The sequence below is a fragment of the Lissotriton vulgaris genome, unplaced genomic scaffold (assembly GCF_964263255.1).
Source record: "Lissotriton vulgaris unplaced genomic scaffold, aLisVul1.2 SCAFFOLD_4514, whole genome shotgun sequence".
NCBI classification, from domain to species: Eukaryota; Metazoa; Chordata; class Amphibia; order Caudata; family Salamandridae; genus Lissotriton; species Lissotriton vulgaris.
The window spans coordinates 85,484-100,592 of NW_028241726.1; the positions used below are offsets into that span (position 1 = coordinate 85,484).

General features: G+C 52.6%; 1 protein-coding gene across 1 annotated transcript in view; it reads right to left on the reverse strand.

Annotated features, from left to right (window-relative positions):
- Positions 1-15,109, reverse strand: part of LOC147670582 (protein FAM131B-like) — a gene marked incomplete at both ends in the record, with an annotated part of 106,344 nt that overhangs the window by 62,480 nt on the left and 28,755 nt on the right. The window contains one exon of the mRNA XM_086948152.1: positions 5,995-6,030. Within this exon, the coding sequence (XP_086804278.1) occupies positions 5,995-6,030 (36 nt within the window). The remainder of the gene's footprint in view (positions 1-5,994; positions 6,031-15,109) is intronic.

Consider the following 15,109-nt stretch of genomic DNA (forward strand, 5'->3'; position numbering starts at 1 on the left):
CGCCTGAGCTCCGGTTCTGCGTCGACTACCGGGGCCTGAATGCGGTCACCAGAACAGACGCACACCCCATTCCCCGAGCAGATGAACTAATCGACCGCCTGGGAGCGGCCCGCTACCTCAGCATCTTCGACCTGACAGCGGGCTACTGGCAGATCGGTCTCACACCCCGGGCCCAAGAACGATCTGCCTTCTCCACCCCTGATGGCCACTACCACTTCAAGGTCATGCCATTCGGCATGAAGAATGCCCCAGCAACCTTTCAGCGGCTAGTAAACCAGGTCCTGGCGGGACTCGAGGAATTCAGCGCCGCCTACCTGGACGATATCGCTGTGTACAGCCGCCACTGGTCCGACCACCTCCACCACCTCCGAGAGGTGCTACAGGCCCTCCAACGAGCTGGCCTCACGATCAAGGCCAGCAAATGCCAAATTGGCCAGGGGTCCGTGACCTATCTCGGGCACCAGGTGGGAAGCGGTCTGGTGGCCCCTCTGCAACTCAAGATCGCTGCCATCCAGGCTTGGCAGCCCCCCATCACCCAGACCGAGGTCTGCACCTTCTTGGGACTCACAGGTTACTACCGGCGGTTCGTGAGGGACTATGGTAGCATTGTGGGGCCCCTCACGGAACTCACATCCAAAAACCAACCAACGAAAGTCAACTGGACCCCCGACTGTCAAGCGGCCTTCGAGAAGCTGAAGGCCGCCATGTGCTCCACCCCTGTGCTCCAGGCCCCCGACTACAGTCAGGAATTTATCGTCCAAACGGACGCCTCCGACCATGGCATTGGGGCAGTCCTTTCCCAGCTGAACCCCGAAGGACTTGACCAGCCAGTGGCTTTCATCAGCAGACGGCTCCTGGCCCGAGAGCAACGCTGGAGCACCATCGAGAGGGAGGCCTTTGCCGTGGTGTGGGCCCTCAAAAAGCTCCGGCCTTATCTCTTCGGTACCCACTTCCGGGTACAGACCGATCATCGGCCCCTGCAGTGGCTAATGCAGATGCGGGGGGAAAACCCGAAACTCTTGCGTTGGTCCATCTCCCTGCAGGGGATGGACTTCACTGTGGAACATCGACCAGGGCAAGACCACGCCAACGCAGATGGCCTGTCACGCTTTTTCCGCCTCGACGAAGAGAGTCCCCAAGAGGATGGGTGACGCTCCCCGCCTTCAGCTGGGGGGGACGCATGTTGGACAGGCCACGTGAAGGGCTTGCTCCCTCCCCGCATGACAAGGCCCGAGCCCGGCCCTCCAGGTGTAACCCACAGTAACCACCCGCTCCCCGTCTCATACGGGACCCCTGCCCCCGGACATCCCTGCATCATGGGCCCGAATCACTACCGGCCCCCTCGCCCGGCCTGGGCGCCATCTTGGACATTGCACCACGAGGCCGCGTGGCCTCCGATCGACCCTAACCCTGGGCCTGGCCAGGCCCCGACATCCCGGCACCACCATCCACCCAGGAGGTGAACGGACCACTTGGCAGGTCAATGGGAGAAAGAAGTGTCGATGGCTCTCCCCCGCCAGGTGCCGATCGCCCCCAGCTCCCCCAGGCACTGGCTCCACCCCCCTGCTGGGTGTCTGGACTCCCTCATCCCGGACCTCCCGACCCCCAAGTGCGAGGGTCCGGACATCAAAGGGCGCCAGACATATAACTGGGGCAGCTCCAGAGCAGGAAGGCAGTTGTATCCTGGAGTCGAGAGACGCAGTGAAGAACTCATCCTTGACGGACTACTGGCGCTGCCGTAGCCCTGCCTTGTGAACTATCGACCTGCCTGCTGGCGCTGCCGCAACCTTCTGAAGCCTTCCTCGTCGTCGGGACCTGCTGGCGTGGCCGCGGACCGTTTGTAACCACCTCCTCCATCGGGACCTGCTGGCTCCGCCGCGGACCGTCGCTACCTCCAACCACCCCGGGACCAGCTGGCTCCGCCGCGGCCCGACCATCTAGAACGCCGAGCTCGAGGATTGTGAGCTATTTCATCTACCAGCTTGGTAACGAGACTGTCCCGCTACCCTTTCCCCAACCAAGAGACTAGAATAGAGGGGACCCCTGAGTCCAGACCTCCTTGTACCATTTCACCGTACTTGAAGTTTTGCCTATAAAGAACGTTGAACCTTATCCTTGTGTGGTGTACATCTGTGGGGGGGAAGTTACTTGTCTGTACGATCGCTGGAGACGGCTCTCCCCGGAGACCTCTCCCCGTGTCCTCGGCCGACCCTCCAGGTCCCGTCTAACATACATCTATATTTTTCACTGATATTTTTGATTCAATATTATTGTACTTACATGTTTAAGTATAGGGAGTCGATATTTTTATATTCGATATTTTTACATTGATATTTTTGTAAACTATATTTTTTACATTGATATTTAAACATGGAACCGTCTCACACTGCCTGAAGATATGAGTTTCTCATGCCGCTCATCGGCAGCGCTGCTATCTCCTCACACTGCCCAAAGGCGCGAGTGTCTCACACTGCCCGAAGGCACAAGTGTCTCACACTGCTCAGAGGTGCCAGTGTCTCACACTGCCCAGAGGTGCGAGTGTCTCACACTGCCCAGAGGTGCGAGTGTCTCACACTGCCCGAAGGTGCGAGTGTCTCACACTGGCCACAGGTGCGAGTGTCTCACACTGCCCATCACTGCAGGCTCCTCACACTGCCCAGAGGTGTGAGCGTCTCACACTGTACAGAGGTGTGAGTTTCTCAAACTGCCCAGAGGTGCGAGCATCTCCCCATGCCCAGAGGTGTGAGTGTCTCACCCTGCCCAGAGGTGCAAGCATCTCACACTGCCCAGAAGTGCGAGCGTCTCCCACTGCCCAGTGGTGCGAGTCTCTCACACTGCCCCGAGGTGCGAGCGTCTCACCCTGCCTGAAGGTGCAAGTGTCTCACACTGCCCAGAGGTGCAAGCATCTCACTCTGCCCAGAGGTGTGAGTTTCTCACCCTACCCAGAGGTATGAGTTTTTGACACTGCCCGAAGTTGCGAGTGTTTCACACTTCCCAGAGGTGTGAGTGTCTCACCCTGCCCAGAGGTGCAAGTGTTTCAACCTGCCCAGAGGTGCGAGTGTTTCACACTGCCCGAAGGTGCAAGTGTTTCACACTGCCCAGAGGTGCGAGTGTCCCACACTGCCCGAAGGTGCAAGTGTCTCACACTGCCCAGAGGTGCGAGTGTCTCAGTGTCTCCCACTGCCAAGAGGTGCGAGTGTGTCACACTGCCCGAAGGTGCGCGTGTCTCACACTGCCGGAAGGTGCGAGTGTCTCACACTGCCCAGAGGTGCGAGTGTCTCACACTGCCCAGAGGTGAGAGTGTCTCACACTGCCCAGGGTTGTGAGTGTCTCACACTGCCCAGAGGTGAGAGCGTTTCACCCTGCCCAGAGGTGTTAGTGTCTCACACTGCCCAGAGGTGCGAGTGTCTCACACTGCCCAGGGGTGCGAGTGTCTCACACTGCTCAGAGGTGCGAGTGTCTCACCCTGCCTGAAGGTGTGAGTGTCTCACACTGCCCAGAGGTGTGAGTGTCTCACACGGCCCAGAGGTGCAAGTGTCTCACAGTGTGAAGATGCGAGTGTCTCACACTGCTCAGAGGTGCGAGCCTTTCAGCCTGCCTGAAGGTGTGAGTGTCTCACACTGCCCAGAGGTGCGAGTGTCTCACACTGCCCAGAGGTGCAATTGTCTCACACTGTGAAGATGCAAGTGTCTCACACTGCCCAAAGGTGCGAGTGTCTCACACTGTGAAGATGCGAGTGTCTCACACTGCCCAGAGGTGCGACTGTCTCACACTGCCCTAAGGTGCGAGTATCTCACACTGCCCAGAGGTGCGATCGTCTCACACCGACCGAGGTATGTGCGTCTCACTGCCCAGAGGTGTGTGTCTCACACTGCCCAGAGGTGTATGTGTCTCACATCGCCCAGATGTGCGAGTGTCTCACACTGCCCAGAGGTGCGAGTGTCTCACACTGCCCAGGGGTGCGAGTGTCTCACACTGCCTAGAGGTGTGTGTGTCTCACACTGCTCACTGGCACCACTGCCAGCTTCTCACGCCGACCTCCTGCGTGTACATAATTAACCCTGGGCAAAGCACTACGCTACACTTGCATAGTTTGCGAAGTTTCCGCGACTTAGCACTACGCAAACTGCACATAGCGCAGTGCAAACACGCGTAGCATAGCATAGCGTAGTGCAGTGATCATTGTTTGCTTGCTCGCGGTCCTCAACGTCAAGTTGGCGACTGCGAGCAAGTAAAAATGACATTCCGGCGAGACTTTTTCCTCGCTCGTGATCAGCAACACCAAGTTGCTGATTGCGAGCGTGGAAAATAAACCTCCCGGCGAGATTCTCAACGCGGGGAGGTCAGGTTTCTCATTGCGAGTGGTCGCGTATGCTCGCAACTGCTCGCAAGGATAAACTACCAGTCTGCGTTGAGAAAGCTGCCGCTTGAGTAAAAATCCACTCGAGCGGCAGAAAGCTACAGCTCGCACTGTGCAAGATGCCATTTTTAATGATTGCACAGTGCCGGATGCTTGTCCGCACTGTGCAATCATTGAAAACGGCATCTTGCACAGTGTGAACAGGGAACTACGCAGTTCGCGTAGTGCTACGCGGAGCTCTCGTAGTCCGAAGTGCACTTCGTGTAGATATGCGTAGCGCTACTTCACGAACTACGCCCGGGGTTATACATAATGTGCTCTGATCTCTGCTCATTCAGTGCTTGGTCGCTGGGCTGAGACTGCACATGGACGGAATACGGTTTTATCGGTGTATCAAGAAGAAGGGAGTGTGATGTGTGGGTCGTGGGGGTGCCAGGGGCGTGGCACGTGTTCTGGGTCTTCCCCCATGATGTTCTTCCAGTGCGACTGGAATATTGAGTTCCTAATATCGACCAACCACAGTGTCGGCCGACCGCTGCCTGCCCCGTCCAGTGTTTAATTTGAGACGGTGCTTAATATTTTACAAATTAAGCACTGTCCATGCATTGTCGAGGTGAGTCTCGGGGGAGTCAGGAGCGGTTCAGGTGCACGTAGCAGTGTCCAGCGGGTCCATCCTCTGGGGATGGGTGCTGCTCTAGGCCGAGATTCATAACCTTGGATCTTCTGAGACATCGTACGATGCGTGAGCCCCCCTTAGGAGAGGTCTGACCAGGTTAGCGCTAGGAGGAGGATCTAAGCGATTCACTGCTCAGGATGGCGTAGTGAAGTTTGAATCCCTGCAGGGCTAGCCCAGCCTTCCATCCTTCTGCAGTCAGTAAATTCAGTAAGATTGAGTTGGGTAAAAGTAAACCTGGAAAACACGTTGGGCCCAATTCACAGAACTAACTTAAGACAAAATCCTAAACTTATTACTTTTGGTATTCACAGAAGGTATTTAGTAGTAGTAAAGTTAGGATATTTTCTTAAGTTTGACCTAAGACAAACTTAAGAAAGACTTAATACAGACTTAAGACAAACTTAAGACAAACTTAAGACAGACTTAAGACAAACTCAAGACAGACTTAAGGTAGGATTTTTTCTTTAGTTTGACTTAAGACAAACTTAAGACAAACTTGAGACAGACTTAAGACAGACTTAAGATAAACTTAAGAAAGACTTAAGACAAAATTAAGACATACTTAAGACAGACTTAAGACAGACTTAAGACAGACTTAGGACGAACTTAAGACATACTTAAAACAAACTTAAGGCAGACTTAAGTTAGGATTTTGTCTTAAGTTTGACTTAAGACAAACTTAAGACTAACTTAAGACAAACTTAAGACAGACTTAAGACAACTTTAAGACAGACTTAAGTTAGGATTTTATCTTAAGTCTGTCTTAAGTTTGTCTTAAGTCAAACTTACGTCAAACTTAAGACAGAATCCTACCTTTACTACTATTAATAAATGCCTTCTGTGAATACCAAAAGTAGTAAATTTAGGATTTTATCTTAAGTTAGTTCTGCGAATCGGACCCTTAGAAATGGCAGAGAGCTCTTTGAAGAGCTATAACAGACTCCTTGTTTCTACTCACATTGATTCCCTCCCAGGAGAAGTCAGTCCGGGTTTGCTGTGGGAGAAAAGACAAAGCAGAGTTAAAAGCTGGATAAGGAAAACAGGTCACTCATATTGGGGTGCTATGGGATGGGGATCACGGATTCAGACGTTCATCCTTCCGAGGTCGGTAAAATTGAGAACCATACATTGTGTAATTGTAACACCTGTTATTTATATCAGTAAAAAACTACAGAACTGAGGTATGAAGAGCCGGATACAAACTATTATTAGAAGTAGAAACAGAGGATGGACTACAGACAGAAGGAGAAACCAGTGGCAGAGGAGGGAGAAGAGGTGGGGGAGTAACATGAGGGGGAAGTGGAAGAGGGCGAGGGACGTACACAAGAGTAGAGCTTAATTTGAGCCGGTGTCAACATAACAGGGTAAAGAAGGAGGGAGTGAAGATGCAAAACGGAGATAGAGAGAGAAAGCAGGGACCTGCCAGAGTGAGATAAAGAGGCAGGGAGTGTACGGGGCAGGGTTATAGGGCAGGGAGTGTCTGGTGAAGGGTTAAGGGGCAGGGAGTGTCTGTGAAGGGTTAAGAAAGTGGAACTTTTGTCTAGTACGTCTTAGGCGATTATTATTCAGGTACACTATTTAAATATGTCCTGTGCCTTTTTATTGTTTCCCAACCATCTCTATAGTAAGGGAAATAGCATCTGTTTATTCATGGCAACAGGTAGACATAAGGTTGCGATTGATATGTTCTTCGTTCCTTTTCATAGATAGTGAAACAGTATTCATTCATTTTGGCAACAGGTAGACATAAGCTCGCGATTTGCAGCTAATTTTGAGGGGATGGCTGCACACACCGTGTATTCGTATTAATATCGACATGGGCCCTGTAGGGCACATAGCTTAGCGGATATCACAATATTTAGATCCATTATCCATGGAGTATCCAGTGTTCAAATGACTCTATTGGTTACATTATGCCCCAGGTCGCTTGGATTGTGTAAAACTAACTTTGATATCATACGTGTTGTTGCAGGGCCAGGGTCATATCGTGTCTGGTTACTTTCGATCCGGGGATTCAAACTGAAAGTACCCTTAATTCCTGTGCATTTTTACAAATAGTGAGTTTCGACGATTAATTACTATGAATGACACTGTCTAAATTACTGAGTTTTTCGATGATCATCTGAAGGACCTGGAATGGCATCAATGCGCTGCTCAGTGGGCGCCTCGATCTCGTGGCGTCCTTTTATCCCCTCTTTTGTATTATCTCCATTTATCCTCCCCTCCCCTCCCTCTCTTTTTATGTTCCGCCACATGAGTGCTCCGCTATTTGTATTTTGATGCTTTATCAAGTATGCTTTGGAAACAAGATGAGATGCACATTAAGTAAGTTGACAGCAAGAAGGTTTCTTTCTCTTTTTCTTTTGTATTGAATAATGTATGAGGAAATCTAATATATTGCTTAAAATGTACTTCTGTGTCTAGATCACTTTGAACCATTTTTGTAAAAGAAATCTTTTGTGTTTATGTTTCAGATAAAACTGTGTGGCTCCTGAAGAAGGCGTTGTCCGCGCCGAAACGCGCGTCGAGTTTATTCGCCACTGTTCTTGGACACCAATTATATTAAGTTGTTTGGTTGTCCATTTTTTATAATTAGTGTTTCTGTATAAAATGTATGGTTTGTAATTTGTGTGTGTCGTCATATAGTACTTATAGTACATGTTGTGTAACAAACTTTATGATTTTTAACCGAGCTTATTACAATTATGTTTCCTTTAATGTCATTTTTCTTGGTTCCTTCTTCCGCTGTCATTTTATGTCACTTGGTTTCTAATGTTTAACAGCCTAGGAATTTTTATTCACACACTGTGAAGGGTTAAGAGGTAGGGAGTGTCTGGTGAAGGGTTAAGGGGCAGGAAGTGACCGGTGAAAGGTTCAGGGTCAAGGAGTGTCTGGTGAAGGGTTAAAGGGCAGGATGTGTATGGTGAAGTTTTAAGGGGCAGGGAGTGTCCAGTAAAGTGAGAAGGTGCAGGGAGTGTCCAGTGAGGGGTTAAGGGGCAGGGAGTGTCCGATGAAGGGTTAAGGGGCAGGGAGTGCCCGGTGAAAGGTTAAGGGTCAAGGAGTATCTGGTGAAGTTTTAAGGGGCAGGGAGTGTCTGGTGAAGGGTTAAGAGGCAGGGAGTGTCTGGTGAAGGGTTAAGGTGCAGGGAGTGTCCAGTGAAGGGTTGTGTTGTGAAAGTTTCTGGTGAAGGGTTAAGAGGCTGGGATTGTCTGGTGAAGGGTTAAGGTGCAGGGAGTGTCCAGTAAAGTGAGAAGGTGCAGGGAGTGTCCAGTGAGGGGTTAAGGGGCAGGGAGTGTCTGGTGAAGGGTTAAGAGACAGGGAGTGTCTGGTGAAGTGTTAAGGTGCAGGGAGTGTCCAGTAAAGTGAGAAGGTGCAGGGAGTGTCCAGTGAGGGGTTAAGGGGCAAGGAGTGTCCGATGAAGGGTTAAGGGGCAGGGAGTGCCCGGTTGTTAGAAATGGGATTTCTGGTTGGCTAGGGCTTGCGCCAAAGTCAGGCTGAAACCACCATTCTAAGTCAGGGCAAGGGAGTCACCCGCCAAAGATAACCCCTGCTCACCCCCTTGGTAGCTTGGCACGAGCAGTCAGGCTTATCTCTGAGGCGATGTGTAAAGCACTTGCGCACGCACCCCCAGCAACAACATCCAAGGCCCCACACAAAAGGAACTCCACACAAGGTATATGTAAAAGTAGCCTTCGTATTACAAAACACATTAGATAGTAAACACACACTTTACAATGTGCCAGAGGCACGGGCAGAATTTACAAGGGATTATATACCTGGGACTGGGCCACGTGGGCCACTGTCAGGAATAAGCACTTTTAGAACTAGGATAATTGTAGGAATTAGCACTTAGAACATAGAACAATAATAACTGTAACACAAAATAGAAAATAGAACACACAACCAGTAACCACTGGTGAGAGGTAAGTACCACCTACGCAACCCTAACCACCTTAGGAGAATGTCACGCAGGGAACCAGGACCTCACTAGCAACACCTGTACTAGGAAGAACAGCCACCTAAGTATCACTATACGTTTAGGGGTCTAGGCATAAGAACATTACACATGATGCATCACAACATTCAGAGGTGTAGGGAAAAACACATGATGCATAAACATACATTCAGCGGTGTAGAGAAAAGCACATGACGCATAAAAACACATTCAGAGGTGCAGAAAAGAACATTGCGCAGAAATCACATAGGCCACAACCTGTGACTGTCCCCAGGCCAACTGGCCTCTCTGGGGCTAGGACGCTCTGTGTCCCAATGTCAGGGGGGCCTAAACTGAGCAGCTGCCCACTAAGTGCTGGGCAGCTGTGGAAACAATGGGACCAGCACGGGGGAGCCTTGCAGGCTCTGGCCACCAGAACACTCGTGGCCCTGTGAGCCTCGCTGGGCTCGAGAACAAACTGGGGGGCAAGGTGGGAGTGGCCTGCTGCCTTCCGGGGCGCTCTATCACAAAGGAAAATGATGCCCCCGAAGACGTTGAAGCCTCTCAGGGCTCGAGAACAAATGTGGCACTCAAGAGCCTCTCAGGGCTCGTAAAACAAATATGCCGGGTTGAGCCTCTCGGGGCTCGTCAACAAATATGTCCCCTGAGCCCCACTGGGCTTGTGGAAGCGACTGGCCACCTGCTGGAGCCTCGGGGCTCGAAGACCAACTTGCCCCATTGTTGGAGTCTCGTGGACTCTGGAGGACTGCCCCCGCACGTTGAGAACACACAGGGGGGGGGGAACGGGCACCGGAAATGTGCCCAGATGTGGAAATGACCGCTGGAGCGGCCGCTGCCTCTCGGGACACTCTGTCACCACAGGAATGCCCCCGTGAGCCTCTTGAGAGCCTCGCAGGCTCTCAACTAGAACACTGCCCCACTGCCACTACAGAGCCCCACTCACCGGACGGCGGCTGGGGCAGGAGAGCTCCCGCTCCTCGGACTCACCGGACGGCAGCTGGGGCAGGAGAGCTCCCGCTCCTCGGGGCTCTCACTCGCTGCGGCCGGACTCTGCTTGGTGCCGCGGGCAGGGCTCCTCCTCTCCGGGGTCTCGCTGTCGGCCGCACCTCCTCACTCCGGGGCTCTCCCTTTGGTGATGCAGGAGCGTAGGGTGGGCTCCCGTCAGCTTCCTTTTGTCCCGCGGTCCCGCCCCCGGCCTGGCTGACTTCCTGTTACAGGCAGGACGGCAGCGGGGATAATCTCAGGCACACCAAGGTCAGCACGGTTACTGGCGGGGTGTGCACCCGCCATGGATATGAATAATAAGGAAACCATGGCAATTTGCGGCGTGGGCAGCCGCCAAGGTAAAAATAAAGCGCTCTGAGCGCTGGGGGCAAATCCATCGAGCCCAGGTGCTGTAGGGCTCAAGAAAGTAAAATTAAAGCGCTCTCATGCGCTAATGCCCCCAAAGTCCAGCAACAAGATCCTTCAGGAGATGTGGGGGGCAAGGCTGGGCCCAGGATCCAGCTCACAGGGTCCTCCTAGGCAGGGAGGCAATCCCCAGTGGCGGTCCTCCTGGCGCCCAGCAGCAGCAGGCCCCCCTCCAAAATAAGATCAGCAAGGACAGTTCACCAGGCCTCCAGGATATCCAGGGGCTGAGCAGGGCCCAAGGAGGCAAGCCTTCCCCTGGGCCCCAGCAGCTGCACGGCCCTGGTAGTCAGAAAAAAGATCATTTTACAAGAGGTACCAGCCTATTTTTATACACACAGTTCCTTTGTCTAAAGGTGCAGGCAAGGGGCGAACCAGATACAACTGGTTCCTGAGCACTTTGTTTCGCTCAGCCCCTCTGCCTATTCAAAGGATGGGTCAGGGACATCAGACACACCACAATGGGTGGAGCCAGCATTGTGGGGGGAAAGCCCAGCCCTATTCAGGTCCCAGGTGCACTCCTCCCTCACATCACTCATGCAGATCTCCCATTCACCACCGGGGCAGACACATCCTGACTCCAGGAGCCTGGCACACCAGCCAGCCCGAGCCAATGACAAGCCAGCAGATACAGTGCTCAGACAGGCCAACTTCTAGAGGTGGCACTTCAACACTAGACACAATAATGCAGCACACATCATTGCGCAGCATTTAATCACATGAGTCCGCACATACCAAACTTGCATCTGCACTCCCCACGCATCAGGAACTACCAGGGACACACACATTCCCCATGCATTCCTATGGGAGGGCAGGCCAATCTCACACACGCACACAGAGAGCGCACCCACTTTACACTGTGCCACAGTGCTCAAGTGCGCAAAGACCAGAAATCATTATAATTATGTAACACTAAGAGGCAAAAAGTTCAGGGTGAACCTGCCAGAAGGGCCAAGTCCAACACTGGTGAAGGGTTATGGTGCAGGAAGTGTCTCGTGAAGGGTTATGGGGCAGGGAGTGTCTAGTAAAGGTTTAAAGGGCAGGGAGTGTCCTGTGAAGGGTTAGGGGGCAGGGTGTTTCCTGTGAAGGGTTAAGTTGCAGGGAGTGTCCGATGAAGGGTTAAGGGGCAGCGAGTGTCCGGTGAAGGGTGAAGGGGCAGGAAGTTCCCGGTAAAGGGTTTAGGGGCAGGGAGTGTCCGGTGAGGGGTTAAGGTGCAGTGAGTGTCCAGTGAAGGTGTAAGGGGCCGGAAGTGCCTGATGAATAGGTAAGGGGCAGGGGGTGTCTGGTGAAGGGTCAAGGTGCAGTGAGTGTCCAGTGAAGGTGTAAGGGGCAGGGAATGCCCGGTGAAGGGTTAGGGGCAAGGAGAGTCCAGTGAAGGGTTAAGTGGGAGTGTCCGTTGAAGGGTTAAGGGGCAGGGAGTGTCTGGTGAAGGGTTAAGGGGCAGGGAATGTCCGTTGAAGGCTTAAGGTGTAGGGAGTGTCTGTGAAGAGTTAATGTGGAAGTGGAAGAGGGCGAGGGACGCACACAAGCGTAGAGCTTAATTTGAGCCGGTGTCAACATAAAAGGATAAAGAAGGAGGGAGTGAAGATGCAAAAAAAGAGACAGAGAGAGAAAGCAGGGACCTGCCAGAGTGAGATAAAGAGGCAGGGAGTGTACGGGGAAGGGTTATAGGGCAGGGATTATCTGGTGAAGGGTTAAGGGGCAGGGAATGTCCGTTGAAGGCTTAAGGTGCAGGGAGTGTCTGTGAAGAGTTAATGTGGAAGTGGAAGAGGGCGAGGGACGTACACAAGCGTAGAGCTTAATTTGAGCCGGTGTCAACATAAAAGGATAAAGAAGGAGGGAGTGAAGATGCAAAAAAAGAGACAGAGAGAGAAAGCAGGGACCTGCCAGAGTGAGATAAAGAGGCAGGGAGTGTACGGGGAAGGGTTATAGGGCAGGGAGTGTCTGGTGAAGGGTTAATGGGCAGGGAGTGTCTGTGAAGGGTTAAAAGACAGGGAGTGTCCGGTGAAGGGTTAAGGTGCATGGAGTGTCCGGAGAAGGGTTAGGGGGCAAGGATTGTCTGGTGAAGGGTTAAGGGGCAGGGAGTGTCTGGTGAAGGGTTAAGGTGCAGGGAGTGTCTGGTGAAGGGTTAAAGTACAGGGAGTGTCCAGTGAAAGGTTAAGGTGCAGGGAGTGTCTGGTGAAGGGTTAAAGTACAGGGAGTGTCCAGTGAAAGGTTAAGGTGCAGGGAGTGTCTGGTGAAGGGTTAAAGTACAGGGAGTGTCCAGTGAAACGTTAAGGGGCAGGGAGTGTCAGGTGAAGGGTTAGGGGCAGGGAATGTCCGGTTAAAGGGCAGGGAGTGTGCAGTGAAGGGGTAAGGTGCAGGGAGTGTGTGGTGAAGGATTAAGGTGCATGGAGTGTCCGGTGAATGGTTAAGGGGCAGGGAGTGTCCGGTGAAGGGTCAAGGTGCAGGGAGTGTCTGGTGAAGGGTTAAGGTTCCTTCGGTGAAGGGTGAAGGTGCAGGGAGTGTCTGGTGAAGGGTTAAGGGGCAGGGAGTGTCTAGTGAAGGGTTAAAGGACAGGGAGTGTCTAGTGAAGGGTAAATGGGCAGGTAGTGTCCGGTGAAGGGTTAAGGGGCAGGGAGTGTACTGTGAAGGGTTAAAGTGCGGGGAGTGTTTGGAGAAGGGTTAAGGTGCAGGGAGTGTCCGGTGACGGTTTAAAGAGCAGGGAATGTCCGGTGGAGTGTTGAGGGGCAGGGAGTGTCCGGTGAATGGTTAAGGGGCAGGGAGTGTCTGGTGAAGGGTGAAGGTGCCTCCGGTGAAGGGATAAGGTGCAGGAAGTGTCTGGTGAAGGGTTAAGATGTAGGGAGTGTCTGGTGAAGGGTTAAGGTGCAGTGATTGTCTGGTGAATGCTTAAGGGGGAGGGAGTGTCCAATGAAGGGTTAAGGGGCAGGGAGTGTCTGGTGAAGGGTTAAGAGGCAGGGAGTGTCTGTTGAACGTTTAGGGGCAGGGAGTGTCCAGTGAAGGGTTAAGAGGCAGGGAGTGTCTGTTGAACGGTTAGGGGCAGGGAGTGTCCAGTGAAGGGTTAAAGTGCAGGGATTGTTTGGTGAAGGATTAAGGGGCAGGGAGTGTCTGGTGAAGGGAGGCAGGGAGTGTCTGGTGAAGGATTAAAGGGCAGGGATTGTCCGGTGAAGGGTTGAATGGCAAGAAGTGTCCGGTAAAGGGTTAAGGGGCAGGAAGTGTCTGGTGTATGGTTATGGTGCAGGGAGTGTCTGGTGAAGGGTTAAGGATCAGGGAGTGTCTGTTGAACAGTTAAGGTGCAGGGAATGTCCTGTGAATGGTTAAGGGGCAGGGAGTGTCCGGTGAAGGGTTACGGTGCAGGGAGCGTTTGGTGAAGGGTTAAGGTGCAGGGGTTGTCCGGTGACGGATTAAAGGGCAGGGAGTGTCCGGTGAAGTTTTAAGGGGCAAGGAGTGTCCGGTGAATGGTTAAGGGGCAGGGAGTGTCCGGTGAAGAGTTAAGGTGCAGGGAATGTCCGGTGAATGGTTAAGGGGCAGGGAGTGTCCGGTGAAGAGTTAAGGTGTAGGGAGTGTCTGGTGAAGGGTTAAGGTGCAGGGAGTGTCTGGTGAAGGGTTAAGGTTCCTACAGTGAAGGGTTAAGGTGCAGGGAGTGTCTTGTGAAGGGTTAAGAGGCAGGGAGTGTCCGAGACGGATTAAAGAGCATGGAGTGTCCGGTGAAATGTTAAGAGGCAGGGAGTGTCTGGTGAAGGATTAAAGGGCAGGAAGTGTCCGGTGAAGGATTAAAGGGCAGGGAGTGTCCGGTGAAGGATTAAAGTGCAGGGAGTGTCCGGTGAAGGGTTAAGAGGCAGGGAGTTTCCGGTGAACGGTTAAGGTGCAGGGAGTGTCTGGTGAAGGGTTAAGGTGCAGGGAGAGTCTGGTGAAGGGTTAAGGGGCAGGGAGCTTCCGGTGAAGGGTTAAGAGGCAGGGTGTGTCTAATGAAGGGTTAAAGCGCAGGGAGTGTCTGGTGAAGGGTTAAGAGGCAGGGAGTGTCTGGTGAAGGATTAAAGGGCAGGGAGTGTCCCATGAAGGGTTAAGGGGCAGGGAGTGTCCGGTGAATTGTTAAGGTGCAGGGAGTGTCCGGTGAAGGGTTAAAGGGCAGGGAGTGTCTGGTGAAGGGTTAAAGGGCAGGGAGTGTCTGGTGAAGGATTAAAGGGCAGGGAGTTTCCGGTGAAGGGTTAAGAGGCACGGATTGTCTAGTGGAGGTTTAAAGGGCAGGGAGTGTCTGATGAAGGGTTAAAGGGCAGGAGGTGGTCCCAAAGCTAGAAGGAGAGGGGTCTCTTGACATTCTGTGTCCCGGTGAAATGTTAAGAGGCAGGGAGTGTCTGGTGAAGGATTAAAGTGCAGGGAGTGTCCGGTGAAGGGTTAAGAGGCAGGGAGTTTCCGGTGAACGGTTAAGGTGCAGGGAGAGTCTTGTGAAGGGTTAAAGGGCAGGGAGTGTCTGGTGAAGGATTAAAGGGCAGGGAGTGTCCGGTAAAGGGTTAAGAGGCACGGAGTGTCTAGTGGAGGTTTAAAGGGCAGGGAGTGTCTGATGAAGGGTTAAAGGGCAGGAGGTGGTCCCAAAGCTAGAAGGAGAGGGGTCTCTTGACATTCTGTGTCCCGGTGAAATGTTAAGAGGCAGGGAGTGTCTGGTGAAGGATTAAAGTGCAGGGAGTGTCCGGTGAAGGGTTAAGAGGCAGGG